The sequence below is a fragment of the Lichenostomus cassidix genome, chromosome 14, assembly GCF_008360975.1.
Source record: "Lichenostomus cassidix isolate B80296 chromosome 14, HeHo_3.0, whole genome shotgun sequence".
In the NCBI taxonomy this organism is placed as follows: domain Eukaryota; kingdom Metazoa; phylum Chordata; class Aves; order Passeriformes; family Meliphagidae; genus Lichenostomus; species Lichenostomus cassidix.
In genome coordinates, this window is record NC_139495.1 from 15,621,494 (window position 1) to 15,643,575 (window position 22,082).

Genomic DNA, 22,082 nt, shown 5'->3' on the forward strand with positions numbered 1-22,082 from the left:
CCCCCTCTTAAACCTGATTTCTTTGCTAGTTCAGCTTCATTTAGCACAAGGAACATAATGCTTTACATGTGCAGAAGTGCCCTCTAGGACCTTGCACAATCAAACACAAGTGAATGTAAAATAATGCACTATATTTCCAATTTATATTTGGATAAACAAATTATTTCTCAGTACAACTTCTGGAAATGACACGAGTTTATAGCTGTCCACAGTAGCATTAGCCAGTCACAAGGAAGCCTTAAAGGAAGCAGGACTGCTTAGTGCTTCCCCCCAGTTTGGAACTTAGGCCTCCTTTGGAGCAGTGGGACTGCCCTGCCTGGCCACCAGCAGAGGCAGGGGTACAGCACTGCCCAAGACCTCACTGACCATTTGTCACAGTGGCTGCTGTGTCTGTCTGAAGGACTTAACAGGGTGGGGTGTTAAGTCCTGTAAGAAAGGTGGGGACAGGCTTTTCAGCAGGGCCTGTAGCAATAGGACAAATGGGGATGATTCTAAACTGAAAGAGGCGCGATTTAGACTAGGTATTAGGAAAAGGTTTTTTCAATAAGGGTGATGCCCTGGCACAGGCTTTCCAGAGAAGCTGTGGCTGCCCCATCCCTGGAAGTGCTCAAGACCAGGTTGGACCAGACTGGATAGAACTCAGAGCAACATGGGATAGTGGAAGGTGTCCCTGCTCATGGCAAAGGGTGGGACTGGATGGGCTATCCAACCCAAACCACTCTAGGATTTTATCTTGCCTCTAATCACTGCCCAGTAGCTTTAAGAAAAATACAAAAAAACCTTTTAAGACCCCATTTAAAATGCAGCTGCAAATGGCTCCAAGTCCTCTGTGTGTTTTATGTTTCATTATCATGTTTCGTAGTTTCCTTGTGGTCCTTTGTGGTTTCCTTTAGATTGTAAACCTACCGGGTAAGGGATTTGTTATCTCTTTGGCAATATCCTGCCATACCAAGCTGTGTACATTTACAGCACCATTTGAAAGATTAGCGCTTTATTGGCCACTGAAGCATTGCTAGTTAATAATCTTTAATGTGGCAGTTATTTATCCAGTCGTAAACAGAGCACTGCTGCCAAGCTAAGTCAAATAAACACTATGGAAATCCTTAATTTTGAAAATGAACCAATTTCTGTCCTGGATATTGTAGGCTTTGCAAAAAAAAAAAAAAAATCACATTGGTACTGAGCCCAAAAGCAGTCAGATTTTAAAGCTTTCCTAAAGAAACAATTGTTTCTAGTATTTGCGCTGAGCTTTTCCTAGCCCCCAGGGCAGAAGCATAGCCTAAGTTCTCTTCACCCAGCGCTGCTGTGTGTGGGATGATGACCAAGGAGCCAAGCAAAGGCTAAGGCTTTATCTGCAGCCTATGTTATGTACCCTTTGTGTTATCTCTGTGGACAGAGATCTGCACAGCTGATGTCAGGAAAGGCCCTGAAGGAGCAGGTCCGGTGGAGATGCGATGATCCTGCCCTGGCTCTGAAGAATGGAACAAAAGAGAACAAAGTTGTATGACCAGAACTTTAAAGGACACCATAAAAAAAAACAGTAACAAAACCACCTTTTTCCTGATTAGGGGTTATTTAGATATTAAAACACACAACCCTGCATATGCTAATAGGCTTAATTAAGTACATAGTCCAACACATTACTGTGTTACTCTGCTCTCTGCTTAGGTCATGCTATATGTGAAAAAAGAACAGAGGCATAAGATAGGACTGCCTAAAAGACCTCAGAGACAGTGGATGAGCTACTCTCCTCTCCCTCCTCCTAACTATTCATTGTAAGCTTCTACATAAGATTATGATGATGATGACTACCTGGGCTAACACTATACTACTGTTATTGTTAGAGCTCTATCACAGCTAGTGCATCCATCTAGGGCAATTCCAAACCTGTATTTCATAGAATCCCAGAATCTCAGAATGGTTTGTGTTGGAAGAGATTTTAGAGCCTATCCAGTTCCACCTCCTGCCATTGGCAGTGACACCTTGCACTAGCCCAGGTTGCTCAAAGCCCTGTCTTACCTGGCCTTGAACACTTCCAGTGATGGAGCAGGCAGAACGTGTCTGGGAAACCTGTGCCAGGCCCTCACCATCATCTGAGTAAAGAGTTTCTCCTGAAAATCTAATCAAAACCTACTCTCATTTATTCCCCCTTGTCATTCCCCCTTGTATTTCTGCTGCTTCAATAAGCACACTATTCACGAATGTGTGACAGCAAAAGTTCTTATTGAACATTACCAGACTCACAGTATCAAACATGCCCTGTTTGAGAACCTGTGCTCATGCAAGTTCCTATTGAACACAGCCATTTGTAGTGCCAAATCGGTTATAATCAGAGATTAAGCCCAGTCACCCCAAACATCTCTGATCTGTAACAATCAGCTGGATCACAAGGGGTTTCTTTTTTACCAAATTTTCATATTCTTATTTACCAAATATTTATATTCTTATCACAGCACTGCCCCAACCACTTTGTCTGCCCACACTACCCCTCACTGCCACCCACCACCCCTCACAGTCTCCATCACCCCTCTCACCGTTCATCACCCCTCACTGTCCCTCATCTTTGATCTGCAGCCTCCTCACAGGCTTCTGATCCTTCAGAGCTCCCATCAGCCCCCACAGCCGCCCCCACAGCCACCCTCATAACCCCTCACAGCGCCCCTCACAGCGCCGGTCACCCCTTGCAGCCCGTGTCACCCCTCACGATCCCCATCACCTCTCACGATCCCCATCCTCTCGCAGCCCCCGCCACCCTTCGCCCCCGTCGCTCCCCTCAATCTCCATCCCCTCACAGCCCCCTCGCCCCCTGGGCCGGGGACGCCCCGCGTGCGCGCGCCCGCCGCGCCTCTGCCGCGCCCTCTGCGCAGGCGCGGGGCAGCTCGCGCCCCCGTCCCGTCGGACGCGGCCCAGGGCGGCGGAGAGCGGTGAGGCGGGGCAGGCGTGAGCGCGGCTCCGGGAGGCAGCTGGGGGGAATGGAATTCTGTGTCGGGCGGTGGCACCTCGCCGGCATCTCCCCGGCGAGCGGTCGGGAGGCACCCGGAGGGGGCCGGCCCCGAGACCGGCCTTCGTCGGGCCGGGCCGCGGGTTGCTGGTCATGCCCGTGCGAGAGCGGGCGGCAGCTGCGGGGGAGGCTCGGGCGCGTCCCCAGTCGCTGTGTCTGTCCGCGGGCTCCAGAGCCCAGGGCGGAACCTCCGGGGGGTGTTGATGACGGACGCTGTCCCCTGGTCCCTGTGACGAGCGGGCTGTGGGGGCTCTAGGCTGCGCCTGGGGGCTGCTTCGGTGTGTGGAGAGGGTGGAAGGTGCTTAAATGGCTTGTGCGTGCCCCTGGTGCAGGTCAGTGCCGGAGAGGATCCTCTGATCGCGGGTGATGCTCTCCCCAACACGCTCAGCTCACGCGTATTCTGCCAGCCCGCCCCGCAGAGGGGCAATGGATCCTCACAGGGACAGCTCTCTAAACCCACTACTTGGGTTTTGCAGCCTCTGCCTTCTATCTTTTGAAATTTCTGTAATTAAAGTAGAATTTTGTTGTGAGTTTGTTTTCACATTAGTTTTTCCAGCACATCCTTCAGAACAGAAAATTGCTGTTGGAATATTAGGGCTGGCGAATTGTTACACACCAAACACCAGGTTCAGAGTGCTGGCTAGAACCTGCCCAAGTGCTCCTCGGTCTCTCTGGGCCTGTGAAAAAGTGAGCAATAGCCGGCTGGATGCAGCATGCTCAGCTGATTCCAAGTCCCAGGGCAGCAAGAGGGATGACAGCTCACAGATGCTGTGTACTTGTGATGAGAGAAAAGTGGGGTGGGGCCTTCTCGTTTGAACCATATTATCTCAATCCTTATATTTTTATGTCCAATTTCTACATGAAGCTGGAGTATCTGAAAGCTTTACTGTCGTGCGGGAAATCCCAGTAGGATTTTCAGAGCATCCAGGAATACCCAGAACACAGAAATTATATGGATTATATCTAGAGAACTGTATACCAGAGTAGGGAATTCCCTGTTGTTGGAATTTCCTTCTTTCTGTAATCATTAGCTGTTAGACTGTTGCAAAAGACTTTTCTCCAAGATAGTTACTCAGGAACAGCACTGATAGCTCGAGTCCAAGGACTCCAGCAACATTTTATGGTAGCTCTCTGTTCCTTCCAAGCAATGCATGATACTTACATCCTTTGTAATTTTCAAAACAGCTGTGGATATTATCGCACAATAATTAGCTGTTGGAAATCCTTCTACTGGATGTCTTTTCTGTCATTAATATTTGAAAGTTTGCAGGTGTTCCTGCAGCCAGAAATTTTAACTCAAAGGAAAACAGCTTCTAATTGTTTGGGTTTGGTTTGGTTTTTTGTTTGGTTGGTTGGTTGGTTTGTTTTGTTGGGGTTTTGGGGGTTTTTTTGCTGTTAATAATTAAATGCTGCCAAGTAAATCTTTCTAGAAGGCTGTTTGTGGGTCTGTCACATATTTAAGCACCTCTGCTCTTCCCAGCTCACTCCTTTTATTGAGACCTTTGTTTTCTTTTCTTGGTTGTATTTGTTTATTTGTTCTGTTAATCTGAAATCTTTAAGGGCCTCCATCCTCTGATCCCCCTGTTATTTGGACTGTAAAGAAAAATGAAAAAAAAAAGGTATTCCTACACTAAAATAACTGTCTGTATATTCAAGGCAAGCAAAGCAAACCACACGACACGTGTCTCACCATTTCCAACCCCAAAGTTATCACAATCTGATAATGCTACCCTAGCATTTGTTTCGGTCATAAGTGCCTTGGCTTTAATGCTGAAGCCACATACAGTCGACAAGCACATTATTAGTAACATACCATAAGTTAGGTCCTTACTGTTCTTCTGGCTCTGTAGAATCCCCCCTGTCCTGCCTGTTAGGTTGGAGAGGCTGTTGGAACCGCTGCTGTTGGGCTGTGTGCTTAGACACAGATAAATGTATGTTACCACTCAAAATAGATAAACTGTGTTAATGGTCTGAAAGAAAAATAGCTCCTTATAGTCCATCTGTACAGCCTTGAATCAGGACTATAACTAAAGAACTACAGTTTCTCTTAAATTTGTTTGGGGGTGCCTTTATTTTCAGGTTTATTTGCAAGAGCCTGCAGTAGGGGGGTGTTGGCGGGTGCAATGGATTTTGTTGCAGTAATGGTGTTCTTGAGCCATTTCCTGCTTTGGTACTTGACCAGACAGTCACCTGATACAAAAATAGACCTTATTGCACTGTAATTAATGATTGACTGGCTTGGAGTCCACATGTATTAGTGGGAATGTGTGCTGGTGATGTCCAGTTCCGGACTCAAATCTTTTCTCTAATATTAGTATATTGAAGTGTTTATATCTGTGGTGTTCACACTGTTAGGCTTTAATATGACTCATTTGTTCTCCTTCTTAAACTTCTGCAGTTGGAGGACAATTGCCTGAGCTTTCAGATGTGTTGCAAAAGACCATGAGCTGTTGATTCTCACTGTCTCAGGAAAGATACTCTGGACAAATCTGGTAGACTGCCAGTGTCTGTGTTAAGGAGTGTGTTGAATGGTGCTTGGGGTGTGTAGGCAGCTACATCAGCGCAGAACCATGGAGTGGGTTGGAAGGGCCCTTAAAGTTCATCTCATTCCACCCCCTGCCATAGGCAGGAACACCTTCCACTAGCACAGGTTGCTCCAAGGCCCAGTCCAACCTGGCCTGGAACACTTCCAGGGGTGGGGCAGCCACAGCTGCTCTGGGCAGCCTGTGCCAGGGCCTCCCCATCCTCACGGGAAAGAATTTCTTCCCAATATCTAAGCTAAACTTACTTTCTGTCAGTTTAAAACCTTTCTCCCTCTCCTGATTATGTTACCAAATAAGTGTGACTTCGGTGTAGCTGTACCAACACTGGATTATTTTGTTGTTTTTATGGGGAAAACAACTTAGGGGAGAAATAACTTGTACACAAAGTTGTTGTAGTGACTGTGTTTCAGGAACCTTGTACTGGGTTATGGCCAAACCTGCTCAGCTGAGTATTAATCATTTGAATAGAAAAATAATGTTCAGATTAGTTTGATTTTTTCTACCTAATGGAACAAAGGCCAGATACCAAATCTCAGCAGATCAACTGTTCTAACCCCATAGCCCACTGCATATCTTCAGAGTATAGTTGGGTTTGTTTCAGAACTGGGCATCTAAACACTGCAGAGCTGGAATTCTAAAATCATGTACCTGTGCAGCAAATACCGGTTGGTCCCAGAAAGAGAGGCACTTTCCAGAGGTTGCCTGTTTAATGCAGACTTTGTGCATCCTGTATAGAGAGGGGGAGCTAAAAGTATTTGTGACACAGCTGCCACAAGCAGTAATCTTGCTTGTGATTTTAGAGACTGACATGAGTTGTTTATGCTGCAAGCACTTTAATAATGTGGTTAATTAGCTGTTATTCCCTGCTGTGAGGATATTTGTCACCTTGTTTTCTATAGCACAATTTCAAGTATGAAGGTTGGAAGCTGTGCATGCAGATACCTTTTTTTTTAAAGGTATGGAGGTCACTGGTGCACCTGATGCACATTAGTGTTGCCTAGTGCATTGTTTAAAAACCAGTTTAATTTTTTACAAGTTATTTTTTATGTTTGTTTTCTAATCTGGTACCGTGTGGAGACAGGATTCCTGCTCCTGTTTTACATTTCTGTATGCCTGTATCCTCCAGGTGGGAGACCTCGAATACATTGGCCAGTGAAGTGCCACTGGAGAGAGGAGTAGGTGTGTCAGGTGTGTTAAATCCCTTCAGATTTGCTCAGACCAAGTACATGGGTACATCTTCAACAGCAAAGTTTCTTGTAAATCCTGTGCTCCGGACCCTGAACTCTGTAACAGGGCCAGTACCCCCAAAGTTCTCCCCCTAGTAAGACCAAAAGATTAGCAGTGTACACTAATAGTAAAATTATAACTTGGCAGCCAATCAGTTATTATAAATGCCTTTTGGTTTTAAAATCACAACCAAGATAACGCAGGATGAGTTTGGGATTCCACACTGGCCCATTTTTCATTATGAGATGCTGTTTCTGTACCTTTGCTGCTGCACAGGAGTGTTTGTTGCTACTCTTTTACTTTCAATAGAGCATAAGTTTAGAAAGATGACAGAAATAAGTAACAAAATAAAGCAATGTGTTGTTCCTGTTCCCTGGAATGGAGTTGTTGGCTGAGCTTATGTTCTCCTTTACTTGTAAAGTGTAGTTGTAACTGGCTTGGTGGTGGTGTCTGAATATCTCCCCTGTGTAGGGTAATCTACACTTCATTTCAGGAAAGGCTAATTCATTGGTAGGCATACCAGATTACTGCAGCTTTTCTCCTGAGCACTGTCAGAAGAAAGGAACAAAATCTGTAGGTTTGCAGAGCTGAAAGAAAATAAATTCTGAGTAAAACAACTTTAATTTTTATATGTTCATCTTACTGTAAATTGACTTCTGCTTTCCAGGAGAAAAATGCTGTGCCCTTGCACTTAGTGTAGACAATAATGAAATAGTCTGAGATTATAAGATTTTCCTACCCCGTTTTTAGCTGCTGGATGAAATAATGAGAGCACAGATGTACCACGGAGTAAACAAGCTGTAGGGATAACTGCTGGCATGAATAAAGTGTACATCTCCATTTGCTTACTACAGAGGCAATGAGTGTGTGCAGTGATTTCTGTAGGCTCGGCAAAGATTAAGGACTTGTGTGCTCCATTACACCAGGGTTACCACTTCATCCACCCATTTCCTGATTTAGGTACCCCTTAAGCTCTCCAGCATTGTCTGTTAAGGCTTTGTATATTCACATATTGCACTGAGAGGTCTTAATCACTATAAACATGTCCTATCAGTTAATTTTACAGAAAAATTAAACTGGCACAAGTATCCACACTGATATTTGATTAAATTGTATTTTTGTTTTGTTTTAAAGATGATGGGGGGAATTAGAACATTGGCTGGTTTCCTTAACAGACTTTAAATGGCACCATTCATATTTTGAACCTTTCACAAGAGAAAATGCCCAACATTCATCTGTGTTGAATGTATTTTTTATAAATATGACTATTTTGAGGGACATTAATTTGAGCATTAGTTTTCAAAAGTGGGATGTATATTTGTTATGTTGTGTGTATACAATATGTACAGTGCAGTGTATGTTTTGTGGGTGTGTGTATATATATTTCAGGGGAAAATATATTTGCATTGGCAAGTTACTTCTGGGACTGTGATGAGCTAGTTCCGCTTGTACATCACTTGAGCAGTAAATACTTCCCTTGAGCCAGTGGGCGAGACTCGTGGTTCTACCTGGGCAGGCATATTAGATACATTGTTAAATGATACATGGAAAGAGGCTACTATTTTATGGAACAGAGTGATACAAAAGCCATTGTTGCAGCATGGTATAAGTCGTGACATGGAGAGTTCTGGGGCTGTCCACTGGAAAGTGTGTGGGGCTTTGTAACAAGGTGTGTCCCTCTCCATAGAGCAGTTCCCACACTCTTTCCCAGTGGAAGACAGGCCATGGCAGTCTGGGCCCGGGGATGCCTCTTAGCTGAGGGGCTTGTTAAGTTGTAGTCAGGCTGTGATGGCTTTGGGACCTGCACGTGCTTGCACTTCGAAGTGAAGCGTTCAAGCAGCTTGGCCCAGGGTAGAAACCAAATAATCCATAGAGAAAACTCCCCGGGCACTCTGATGGGACACCTGGTCACAACAACTGTGGAAAAGGAATAATCAGGTACTGTGGGAACTGCTTAGGCAGTGGGAGGAGCAGTGTAGGAGGTGAGTGCTCTTCAGCCACTGAATGGCTTTTTCATGCTAATGAAGCCATGGAACATTGCCATGGACCAAAAAAGGCTTCTTGGCAAATGTCTCTCCTAGGAATGCCCTTTCCTGGTATCTCAGATTTTGTCTTCTGCTTGTGAAAATCAACCTGTATTTCTATTCGTCAGCTGCTGTTCTGGACCTGAAGAAACTCTAAACGTATAAGAAATAAAACATGGCTGCATGCACCTGCAGAGTAGATGTTCTTGCACCTTCTGGCTTAGATAATAGGAAAATAAATAAATCAGTGTTCGACATAAACCAGTGTAGACACTGTATCCATGAGGAAAACATTTCAATGCACAGATATTTAAAAATGCTTTTCTGCCAGTAAATGTAGTGGAAAGAGATCTCAAGGTGATAGATGTCAAACTGACAGCATCCAATGCAACAGAGATGAAAAAGGGATTGGATTATTGTGTATGGATTTGGTACCATGTCAAGTTCTTCACTGACAGTCAACACTGTGTTTGTTTCTATGTAGTTAACTGTATTTCTAAATAGAGAAAGATATAAACTGAGGTTTTATGGGAAAGTTAAAATAATAAGAATGAAGATTGCATGTTCAGAGTCAGAGTTTGCTATTGAAGGGAGATATGTTTCCATTATTGAAATAAAGGGAAGAAGAAAAATTATCACAACATGAGGGATTTTTTCAGGCTTATGGTTTGGAAGGACCAGAAGGAAAACAGACAATATTGTAGGGAAATTGTATTGATTTTTTTGCACTACTTTGACAGATATCTTTTTTTAATGGATAAGTTTTAATGCATCATGTAAAGTAGCTTTGCTGGTTAAATGCAGTTTTCTTTTGGTCTGGAGGGAAAAAAGGTAGGAATTATCCTCTCTTTAATTTTACTATTTGTTCCTTGTATGTTTTTATGATGTAGGCAGGAGGGAAAGCTACTGATCTATGGCTTTGATAACATTTACCTCCAGTATCCTCTTACGGTGCTCTGCTCTTTAGCCTTTTTGACCCTTTGTGGAGCCATTAACCATTTCTTTCCTCTTCCATTTTTTCAACACAAATGTGTTGTGTTTTTCCTGAGACTTTTCTCTTGTTTGGTTCTGCATGTTTATTTTATGCCTTTATGGTGTCATAATGCTCAGCGCAGCTCACAGTGCAGCTCACAGTGCAGCTCACAGTGCCCACAGGGATTGGACATCAGAAGTACTTGTGTCATCCCAACCCAGGGATGGGAAGGAGGGGATGCTTTATGTTGAAATGCTTTCAGCTATGAGATATATCTAAATTAGATATCGGGAAGAAATTCTTTATACAGAGGGTGGTGAGGTACTGGCATAGGTTTCCCAGAAAAGTGGATGCCCCATCCCTGTAGGTATTCAAGACCAGGCTGGACAGAGCTTAGAGCAGCCTGGGCTAGTGGATGGTGTCCCTCCATGGCAGGGGGTGGAATGAAATGATCTTTAAGGTCTCTTCTAATCAAAACCATTCCATGATTCTATGGCATGCACATTCTCCTAAATATAAGCTACTGACACTTACCTGCCCAGCAGTGAAGAACTGCTATGTGTCTGAATGAGTGTCTGAACTTTAGACTGCAATAAAGTGCACAACAAATTAATTACAGATAATTTAAAGACTCTTCAAGAAGGTGATAGTATATTCCTAAGAATGAAAACACAAACTGTCTGTGACTGTGCTTCATGTGCAGTGGCAATATCCCAAGAGAAATCATCTAAATGCCTGAAAGTATTTGCCCTGTAGAGTGCTCTGATATCAGGTTTTTATCAGTTACTTAGGAAATTGAGACGTTTCTAGACTTTGTCTTAAAAACATATCAAAAACCCAGCAGGTGGCAGTTAATAATCTGCTATCACACTATTGCTAAAATTGTAATAGAACATTATCAGGAATTTTATCCTGGTGCCTGGCTTGTGCTGTACACAGTGCCCAGGGCACATCACAGAAATCGAACTGTGTTTAACCACGTTAAAGCAATCCATCGAGCTCTGTGTACTCTGCTGGAAGGGATCATCACTCCATGCAGCCATGTGCTCCAAAACACTCTGTGCACAAGATGAGTTGGTTCCTTTCTAATGCTAAATGGAGTGTTTAATTCCAGCTCTGAAACACATCTGCCCCAGGGAGGGGTGGCAAAGCACATCACTGAGGCTGTACAAGTGACTAACTGTGCTTCTGATCAGGAGGTATTTGGGTGCAGGGGAAACAGTGGTATCCAGTCTTGTTTCCAGATCCATGTTACAGAGATGTCAAGGTGTGCTGCTGTAAGTCTGGGCTTGGAAAAGCTGCAGGATGCAGTGAAATACCTGGGGAGGAGAGGGAAGCTGCCTACCAGTTGTCTTTTGTTCTGCAGTTACTGCTATCTTGCTGTGTTGCTTTGTCCTTCTGTCAGACTTCCCTTTAGGAAGCAAACATCTCAGAGGTGATTGAGTATTCCTCAAGGACTGGAATTCATCTACTCAGACTTTTGGGGTTAACTTCCTCTAACTGGGAAAAGGGCTACTAGCAAGCATTCTTGAGGAAGCAGTTCTCATTATCTCTTCAAGTGCCTTCTGTATGGATTAGTTTAACAAGGTTATGAAAAAGAGTAAATTTGAGTCTTTTCCCTGCCTATAACACTGCTCAGAAATACAAACAGTAAACAATATGCTGCAGGTCTGGAGGATTGCATTAGTCTTGATTTGCAGGGCAGCAACAGGGAATATTTGCTTTCTGTTAGCACCTTATAAAAATGTCTGCCAAAATGTTGGTTGTTGGTATCTAACTGTATCTATACAGCACATAGCAAAGAGCTGAATCCAAGGTCATGTAACTACCCATGGACAAGAAGAAAAATGTAATTTTCAGTGTTTGGTAGTTCCTGTTACAGAGCAGCTACATTAGCTAGTATAGCTGCTCCTTGTATCTTAATAAGCTTTTTAACTATAGTCAGACTTTCAGAACACTATGTTGCAAGAATACCTAAATGGAATGGGGGACAAGGATCTCCTGATTAATTATAGCATGGGTTTTTTTAGGACACTCCCTTGTGTTTATTAAAAGCAATATCAAATCATGTAATCTCAGTCTTTAACCAAAGTTGGAATTTATTTTTAAGGAGTTTAGACTGTAAATATTTCACTACTCTAGAGTATTCCATGTACTCTCAATTTGAAAGAAATAATTGTCCTCTGGGTTAGTTGTAGTTCAGATATTTCAGTTTGCTAATTCTTGCATTTTGGAAAGAAAAACCAACCAAACAAAAAAAGCCCTTCAATAATAAAATAATTATTTTAAATAATAAAATTATTGAAGTTTTGCTCAGCCATGTTATCTCCAGTAAAATTGTAGCCGTATATTCCCCACACTGAAAGTGAGTCATAATTCGAATCCTTTTTTCTGCTGATGTGTTTTTAGACACTTTCATGGAATTTTTCTTCACAGGCAGTGTGGGAATTTGCCTGTCACTTTTGGCTTTACTGCTGTGTATTTTATACAGATTCAGACACCTTTCAGCAGATTTCTGAAAGCAGCCAAAATGATAATGGGAAGAGCTAAGGGAATGAAATGGAAAATGTGGCTAGACTAGCAAGCTAAATATTTCCTGAGAATTCAGTCACTAACTTGAAATCATGTCAGTTACCATAGTCCTTGCTTGGGTTTGAGTTGTAATGATTACTTGCCTGCTTCAGAGTTAAAACTTGAACTTCAAGAAGCTTTCACCTATGCTGCAGCCATTGTTGGCAGATCTTCAGTATGTATTTTTCTACTTCTCACTTGTGTACTTGCTTTTTTTTTTTTTTTTTTTTTTTTAATATTGCACTTACTGAAAGGCTCCATTATAAACTAATGAATCTAACAATCTACAAATTGTGGGGCAGGTACTAAGAAGAAAGCTCTTTCTCCTGGTTGTGTTCTTCTGTGCTAATTCCTGGTTTTTTTTAACAGCCAGTCTGATTAGAAAGGATAATGACTGCTTACCCTAAGTAAAGAACTTTAAAGCTTTGTGGCTGCTCAGAGAAGCTGTGGCTGCCCCATTCCTGGAAGTGTCCAAGATCAGGCTGAACAGGCCTTGGAGCAACCTGGTCTAGTGGAAGGTGTCCCTGCCCATGGCACAGGGTGGAATGAGATGGGCTTAAAGTCCCTTCCAACCCAAAACATTCTGATTCTATCGTTGTAATGAATAATGGATTTTTTTTTTTTTGCTAATTTTTACAATGCCCTTGCAGTTCTGTAAGCTGACACATAATAGGATAGCATTTCAGTTCTGTGCAGTTCAGGTGCTCATCCATCCTTTTGTCCCTATATCCAGTTAGAAGGTGTTTACCACAATGTGACTTCTCTAAAGCTACTTCAGCAGGAGGACAGGAGGTTTGCTGCAACAAGGGGTCTGTAAATGAGTCTCTCTGCCTGCCTTTAGCCATATCTTTATACAAACATTTTGTTTGGAAAAGTTTTTTCTGCCTATGTCTTACCCCTCTTTTATATGTGTAAGGGAGGTAGTTTAGGTGAATATGGGACTTTGTGATACAACTGCAGTCTCACAGACATCCTCTAGTTTTACTCCCCAACTGGAACTCCAGCCTCCCTCCAAATACAAGTCTTGTGGCTAGCACAGTTTTTCCCATGAGAAGTTTTCTTGTGTTTTGTAAATAAAGATAAAGTTTGGATGTTTTTGGAACAGTGTCCCAGAACTTGGGCAGTGCAGGCCTGGCCAATCAGGCCTGGGGGAAGGCTTCTGACTGACCAATCTGGGTGACTTTTGAGAACTCTATAAATGTGATGAAATCAAAACAATAGGGGTCATTCCTTCTTGCCACTGAGAACCGATGCATTCATTACTCTGCTAGCTGCTCAACAGCGACATCGTCTTACTGCCTGCTTGCTTCCTTTTGGTGGGAGGGGTGGGCAGGAGACAGCCCTGACTCACTGGCACTTGAATGGTGAGGGTGAGACATCTTCTGTCTCCTGTTCCAAGTGGCCCAAAGTTAAACATTGCTCTTTACACAATTGCCAGAAGTGAGAGGACTTGCGCAGCAGGAGGGAGGGAGAAAGATTCAGAAAGAATACAGGACGAGATGAAGGCTGGCTGGAATTTTCCTGAGATTTCTTGTGGTATTCTCCTATGGCAAGGAGAATCCTCCCTGTTCAAGGCCTGCTGGCTTACAGTAGCTGCTGGCATGGTGTCAGGAGCTATGCACCATTACACTGAAGCACACAAGTTCTGTTGGTTTTGCAAGCACAGTTAAGAGCTGGTCATGCTCTGGCAGCCTTGATGATGACCAATTGCTTTGCTGTCACATTTTATTGCAGCATCTAGAGCTGTGAAAAGCATAAGCCGCCAGGCCTACTTGCAGACCCTGCAGATTTGTCCCAGCCAAAGTATGTATAAAACTGTAAGCTCAAATTAAAACTTGCGATAGTCTGACTGCTATCCTCTAGCCACAGATTTCAGTGAACTTCAGGAGCATATACACGTCAAATTCATTAGTTTCTGGAATGGGCAATAATTGCTTGAGTGAAGAATGACTGATGCAGCCTCTAAATATGCCTGCGCATCTTAGAAAATAAGACAGGAGAAGAAAGTTTACAGGAAAAAAAAGAGACAGCCAAGATGAATCTGGGTGTCTTAGAAGTTGTTTGTATGACAGACATTTTACTTAATTCTCCCAAATATAAATATAAGCAGCTCCCAAGGGATGGTGGTAGAAGGTGGAAGTGCGCTGGAGATTCCAGCAAGCACAGGGCAGTGATAGTTTCTATGCTGAAGTGTCCAGGAACAGAATGGTTCATCTCCCCATGCTTTGGCCACTGCACAGTAGGATTAAATTTCTCTTCTGCGCAAGGACCTTGTTCTAGGATCTGAATTAAAAATAATGAGTGTTTCTGTGATTCCCAGGTGGAGAATGACAGAAAAACGTTAACGTCCCTGGAGGTGATGTTGGTTCCACGATGGACTGGTGTCCTGCTGTTACTGCATCTCCAGGAAACACATGCTCAGCTCACACTGAGACCCCACAGCTGAACCTTGTAAGATATTTGACTTTCAGAACTGGAGTCAGGATAATGTGTTGCCTCCTTTAATTACAGTCTGAAAATTAGTTTTAGATGTGGAAGAATGCAACAACAAGAAATGGTGAGCATTTCTGTTTTGCTCTTACACTATGTATTGGTTTGAAAACAAACCAGTGGGAGATCACAAGTCAAGATTGAAATTAAAAATAAGTGAAATAATACAAGGAAAAGCACTGACAAAGTCAGATACAACCTAACACCCTGTTAGGGTGGTAGTAGCAGTCCAACTGAAGTAGTCCAGTTGAAGCGGTGATCCTGTGAAGGTCTAGTCTCCAGCTGAAGATCCACTAGTAGCTCTGGTCCTCTGGGAACCCAGTAGACAGGGCTAGCTCAGGCAGTTCCAAGGCCAGGTTATATCCAGGTGGGAACACCTGGCTCCTCCCTCTTCGGCAGAGCATCTCACAATGGGATGAGATAAGTCCATGAGTCACACGGTGGGTCCCTGATGGCCCATTGCCTGTCATGCGGGGTGGGTCATTAGCAAGTGATAATAGCTAACGGATGGCCCATTGCCTGTCATCCGGAGTGGGTGATAGCAGCTAATGGCCCACAGCTGGTGGTAATAGAATACTTAACTACATCAATATTGCAACCTAGGACACACTATAAGAAAGATGATCCAAAACCAGTCTTCTTTAAAAGAAGTCTTCTTTAAAAGAAGACTTTTTTTCTTTTTTTTTTTTTTTTTAAAAAACTGAATTAAGTATGGTAGAGAAGCCTTCCAAAAGCCTTCTCTGAAAAGCTCTTGTATGTTGCTGCCAAACTTTTAAAAGAGGAGTTAAATCTGGGACTTTCTGCATGTGATTCCTAAATACCCAGGTTAGCATTTACTCAGAATCCAAAACTGTCTGGATTAAATGTATGGCTGCTTCAGGCAAAATGTTTGATTTACTTTCCTGCAGTGAAGCTAGGAGGATGAGATCTCCTGTCTTGATAGTATGTCTATCTTAGGAGTTTCAAATCATTTTAAAGCACCTGATTTATGGAAGACCATGCTCATAAATGTCAAGTTCCATGCATTTTTCAGTCTGTCAATACAGGAATGACTAAGAGTTCTTTGGAAGCCTTTCAGTAAATGTTTTCATTTATTTTACCTTGCTATATAATATCTTAATTGGACAAAACAGTTTTATAGGCCTGTTGCATTTTATGAGGACTGTATGTCTTGGCAGAGTATGCAGCATTCACAGCCATGTTCCCAGCTCCAGTCCAGCACTGAGGGCACATGGGCAGAGGTTCCAGCAGGGGGCAGATAGTGCTCCACTGCTGCGATAGTTGAGCTTATTGTGTCTCCCCTTCTGGTTTTGCACTGAATCAGTCACACACTATCTTCTCCACGGCCAGCAGAGGATTTTCAGCTCCAGGGCCTGGAGCACCTCCTCCCCCACCCTCTCCACTGACCTTGGCATCTCCATGTTGTTTTCCCTCACATATTTTCACCTCCTCCTCCTCTGGCTAAAAAGAAGTGCATGCACCCATTGTTTTCATTTGTTCTTAAATATGTTATCACAGGGGTGTAACTTAACATCTTTAATTGGCCCAGGCTTGGCCAACAACATGTCCATCATCTTCAGAGCCATCAGAGATTGGCTCTGCTGGACATGGTGAAAAACTTCCAGAACCTTCACACAGGACACACAGGAGCCATCTTTGTGCCACCCCACACCCACTAGCAAAAACTGGGTTAAGCAAAAGCACATGAACACAGGGGTGTGTTTTCTCCCAACCCTTCAGCCACTTCTTCAGGCCTACCACAACAGCTTTCGAAGGGTTTAAATTTCTCTTAGATCCTGAAGTTACCTTGCTGATGTTCTGGGCTAAGGAAAACCAACACACTGATAAAAGCTGGTTTGGATGTGGCCTTTAGTGGTCATAACCACACTGTCTGATGGGACACAGATGTGCTCGGAACCTGGAGCCAGCTGGTAGATCAGGTAGATGTGGTGCGAGGCTCTAGAGGTTAGAACCTGCTGTTTCAGCTCCTAGTGCTGTCACAAAGGTGTCCGTGGCCTCTCCAATGGGAGACCTTCTGTGTGCTTGTGTGACAGGGCATGGCCAGTGTCCAGAGCAGCACTGAGAAAATGTGCTTTGATGAAGGTGTTTGAAGCTGACTTGACCCTGTGCTGCAGTCAGGAAGCACAGTTTTGTCCTCCACAGTTCTCTTTTCTGGCACTAGCAATGATCTGGCTGACTGTACAGCTGCACACAGCATCACTGAGGTTGGAAAAGACCTCCAAGATTGAGTGCAACCTTTGACCAGTCACCACCTTGTCAAGTAGACCAGAGCCCTAAGAGTTACATCCAGTCATTTCTTGAACAATTCCAGGAATATTTCTTGAATACTGTTCAGGGACAGTGACTCCACCACCTCCCTAAGCAGCATGTTCCAATATCTGACCACCCTTTCCACGATGAAATCTTACTTATCCAATGGAAAAATTGTACCGGATTAACAAGATAATCACATTGACTGTGGTCACACAAGTGCTAGTACCAGCACAAAGAAAAGACAAAGAGGACATGGCTGTGGTTAGTAGGAGCTTAGTATCTCTTCTCACTAGCCACGCAAAACAGCAAAAACTACTTGTGAGACTGCATCCTTCTAGTTTCACTTACATTTCCCCAGAGAATTAGAAAGAGAGATTGCAAATTGAACAGACTTGGCAATATATTTTTTTGTAGTGAGAGTCTTCTCTTAAGTGAGATGTTAACATAAAGATCCATGCCTCAGCTTGGACCTTCAGTTAGGAAAATGAATTTCCTGGGGAGTTGTCCTCAGGATCAGCCTCTTGGTTGGCCATTGATCAATTACTGCATTAGGAGTTACTGACAGAACGGAAGAAAAGTTTGGCTTAAAAGTAAAAAGTAATTTTTAACTTTCTTTGTCTTAGAAAACAGCTTTGCCATTGCAGGAACATTTATGTACATGTATGTCTTCATAAAGAAAACAAAGAGATTATCTGTTACACAAACCTCTGGTTTTCTACTTCCTTTCGCAGAGAAATCCAGGAGTCTGTCAATGACTAACTAAGGTCTCTGTTCTCATGATTTATGTGATTTGCTTCTCCTGGAGCCATGGATGAATACGGCCGCTTTGTGGACTGGGACAAAATGGATGTGAGTGCCCAGAGCCAGGATACGAAAGAGCTCACCTGCACAGACTTCCACGAGCTCAAGCAGTTGGCTCGGCAGGGCTATTGGGCCAAAAACCACTCTCTGAGAGCCAAAGTGTACCACAAACTCATCAGCAATATCCCGTGCCGCACAGTGACCCCAGATGCAAACGTGTACAGGGACATTGTAGTGAAGATCATTGGAAAACGCAACAGCAGCTCCCTTCCACTGCCAGAGTTCGTGGACAACAGCCTGATCCCCACATACTGCCTGAACGCAGAGGGCATCGGGGCCATCAGGAAGATCATTCTGTGCATTGCAAATCAGTTCCCGGACATCTCTTTCTGCCCAGCGCTGCCCTCGGTGATTGCGCTGCTCCTGCACTACAGCAAGGACGAGGCTGAGTGCTTCGAGCAGGTCTGTCGCATCCTGGCTTGCAATGACCCGTCCAAGCGGCTCATCGACCAGACGTTCCTGGCCTTTGAGTCTTCCTGCATGACTTTCGGGGACCTGGTGAACAAGTATTGTCAGGCGGCCCACAAGCTGATGGTGGCAGTGTCCGAGGATGTGCTGGAGGTGTACTCAGACTGGCAGCGGTGGCTCTTCGGAGAGCTGCCCATGGCATACATCACACGGATCTTTGATGTGTTCCTGGTGGAAGGTTACAAAGTTCTCTATCGTGTCGCACTGGCTCTTCTGAAGTTCTTTCACAAAGTCAGAGCTGGGCAGCCCATGGAGTCTGATAGCATCCAGCAGGACATCCGAGCCTTCGTGAGGGATATTGCCAAGTCGGTGTCCCCAGAGAGGCTCCTGGAAAAGGCCTTTGCTATCCGCCTTTTCTCTCGGAAGGAGATCCAGCTCCTGCAGATGGCCAACGAGAAGGCTTTGCAGCAGAAGGGCATCACGGTCAAACAGAAAAGGTAGGGCTCAGCACAGGTAAGCTGAGCAATCTCCCAGGTTTTCCAATGCGTGGAGCAGTCAGGTAGCCCTGGTGGGGAAGCTCCACTAGTGCATGCTGGTGTCTGCTGATGCATTTTCTCTGCAGAAACAGTCAGCAGGTCTAAAATCAAGCATTGCTGGGGTTTTAATGGGAAGTGTAACTGAAGTATTATGATACAAGAGGAACAGAAGTTTCTCATAGCTTGCTCAGTAATGAATTTATACAAGTATATATTAATTACTAGTGTTATATCTCAAATGTGTGTTTCATAAGCAGTTTTTAAACTAAAAGGCACTTTAGCAAAGTTGGGAAAAACACTGATAAATTACTTGAAAGAAACATACCCACAAAAATGTGAAAATTGATTCTTAAATATGAGATTTTTACAAAAATGTCAATTTGATGCTACCTAGTACTGTGAATTCAGTAGTGTAAGGCACTGTCACAACTGGGAACATCTTGCGTAACTGAGGAGCTATTTTGAGGGAGCAAGGAAGAAATAAGTCTTATTTACAGGTTACTTTTTAAATTAATTTGACTGCAAGCCTCCTGGAAGTCAAGCGTATAGTACTTACAGTAGGAGTTGACCTCCTCTGTTGAGGCTGTTTTGTGACAAGTTCATGCACTATTAGAAAAAATAATTTTGAAAGAATCACGGAAAAGAAGAGTGGATACAAATCAAATAAATTATTGTGTAATCACAAGCTCTTCTCAGAAATAAGGGTAGGAACAACCAATGCTGAAACTAGGGAATGAAATCCTGTTCGAGTGTGACAGTAAAAGTCATACTAATAAAAAGCTTAGCTGAAAGACCTCTCCGTGGATATAGAAAAGGCAGGAATGTATTAATCTAAACAAAGTTAGCATCTTGCCAAGTGCAAATGTATGTGCAGGAAAGTGATGCATATTCTGTTTTTTCAGAGGTCTCTGACAGCAGAAAATTTCTCCCAACCATTTTTGAGCTCTTACGTGTTGGTCAGTTTTATGAGCTGCCCTGCCCTCTGAAGAGAGGTGACTTCTAAAAGTCCCCTGGGGCAGTGAGTGTGATATCTAGAACTTGGTATTCTAGAGGCACAGTCTCATTTTCTCTAAATCTCCACTGATGTAGTAGGATCTTCCAGCCAACTGCATTGCTGAGTTAGTTATAGTAGTTGCAAATAGATACCATTCCATGGTATGGAAGTACATATTCAGTGCATTTCAGCCTAAAAGATAACATAAATGTTAGCTGAACCTCCATATGTCTGCGTACATGTAAGGCTCCCTCCGCTTTCTTCCAAGGGTTAATTTTTTAGACTCACAGCTTGGTTTACAATCAGCTTCAGCATTTTCCTGTCAGTCTTAATTATTTCGAGGCCTTTACCCATTGGATTGTCACACTGGAAACAGTTCAGATCATTGTATTTGAGACTTGTAAACAAAATATTGACTCCCCCAAATGTGTCTTCTCCTCCTGTTAGGAAGTTCAGAAGAGTTGTAATATCCATTCTGAGTATGTTCTTTAAATGAGAGCTTTAAATAAAAATAAAATTTAAAAAATAATTTAAATAAACCCAAGAAAAAGAAAACATACACCAACCAACCACAGAAACTCCAAAAACTCCTGCTTGTCTTAAAAGTTGCAGAGAAATTCTCACTCGCAACAGTGATGCCTTCAAAGCAAAAAGTAAATAGTAATTTACCTAAATAAGGCAAATAATTACTGCTATGCCAGGCAGAGTTGCTACTGAAAAATTTTCATCCTCACTTGGCTACCTTTGTAAACCCACTGAAACTTCTCAGTGTCCCCAGTACTGCTGGGAGCATGGCTCAGTTTGAGTCCCAGTGTGGGCAGATGGATGTGCAGGAGAAGTGAGCTGTTCTCCAGGGCTCCATGGGATTCTCTTTTCCAGGTGTGTTTGGCCTGTGCAAGACAAAGATGATTTATTTTCCAATCACATTTTAAAAAGGGGGGAAATAGGAATATAAAAGTTTTAACCTGTCTGATTGGTTTTTTGTGCTTGGTGACTCAAATCAAGCCTTGCTTTGTTTCTTTCCAGGCTCCTTTCAGTCACTTTGTCACAGATCTAGGAAGTCACTGATCTTTTCTATCTTTTTTTGTCTTTCTCCTTGTATGTTCTGCTTCTGTCCATTCCATCTCCACTGCACCCCTCCCGTTTGCAGTCTTGTACCTCCCAAAAGGTAGGTTAAAAAGCTTGAATCTTTGCACTTTGCTTACTCTTGCTGTCTTTGGCTTGTTATTTTTTCCAAGGCCATCACATATTGCTAATATTGGGGCAGGAGAAACAGGGCACCAGTCTGAGCACCTGATTGCTGTGCCACATCTCCTGAATAGCCTCCTGCAAAGTTAGTTCATAGCACCTGCAAAGCTGTAAGAGAAGGGACTGTGGGCCAAGGAGTCAGCACAGCACTTCAGACAGCAATACACCTGTGTTTTCCAGGGTGGGAAAGAGTACTGTACATGGTGGGATCATGGTTATGGCTATAAAAGGCAATTATAATAATAGTCACTTCTACTCTTTTGAAAGACTTAGTAGTTTTTTAAAAACATCTCAAGTAACAGCTCAGAGGTGCTGTTAGGTTATCATCTCACATCCAATCCTGGGTATATGCTGTTGCATTAGATTTGAAACCTAGTCTACTTTTTATCTTATTTGGAAGCTATCTGCAGTTAATTGGAAAGATTTTTACTGACCCCAGCTTGGTATACTCCTAAAAGTGACCTGTCTCTATTCATAGTAGATTATGTTTATTTTTAAGTAGGTAGGGGTTTTTTAAAGTCCAGGAGACAAGACTCTTTTTCTGTGTCAAGGAGGTCAGAGTTACTCAGCCATAGAGCATTAATGGTTAATGAAGTCATTCATCAAGTCTTGGCCCGAAAAGTAAATCTTAAAGAACAAAACCCAGTGAGTGGATTGTGATACCTGATAAGCAGAGAAGATGGAAAGAGGAGGGCTACCCTGTATTAAATACCATAGTTTGTGTTTAAATTCATGCCTTTTGAGAATCCTCTGGCCTTGCTGCAGGTGCCCGGTGAATGTGTATATCCAGTGAATGATACACACTAACATTTGTACTAATTTATAAAATCGAAGTTGGAATTAACTTCCTCATGTTTTCATGTTTGAAAGAACATCTTAAGAGGCTTGTCAAAGCATGTTTCATACCATAACTTCTGTGCTGAGGATTTCAG

The 22,082-nt window shown here is 43.2% G+C and overlaps 1 protein-coding gene and 1 long non-coding RNA gene across 6 annotated transcripts in view; one reads left to right on the forward strand and one right to left on the reverse strand.

The window, feature by feature from the left end:
• Positions 1-1,009: 1,009 nt before the first annotated feature.
• On the reverse strand, positions 1,010-3,526 carry LOC146430987 (uncharacterized). The gene is made up of 2 exons (XR_014855223.1): positions 2,698-3,526; positions 1,010-1,471 (listed from the first exon to the last, which is right to left on the reverse strand). It is a non-coding gene; the product is annotated as an uncharacterized LOC146430987 (long non-coding RNA).
• The window catches only part of TBC1D24 (TBC1 domain family member 24), a 35,132-nt gene continuing 15,907 nt past the window's right edge, over positions 2,858-22,082 (forward strand). Inside the window, exons 1-4 of one of the 5 annotated variants that reach the window (XM_085075243.1) lie at positions 2,858-2,924; positions 14,660-14,896; positions 17,835-18,869; positions 21,053-21,070. In XM_085075243.1, the coding sequence (XP_084931369.1) occupies positions 17,911-18,869; positions 21,053-21,070 (977 nt within the window). In that variant the 5' untranslated portion in view covers positions 2,858-2,924; positions 14,660-14,896; positions 17,835-17,910. Of the gene's footprint in view, positions 2,925-6,602; positions 6,733-14,659; positions 14,897-17,834; positions 18,870-21,052; positions 21,071-22,082 lie in introns of those variants that run through there. The other 4 variants (XM_085075244.1, XM_085075248.1, XM_085075246.1 and 1 more) reach the window with 4 other exon arrangements.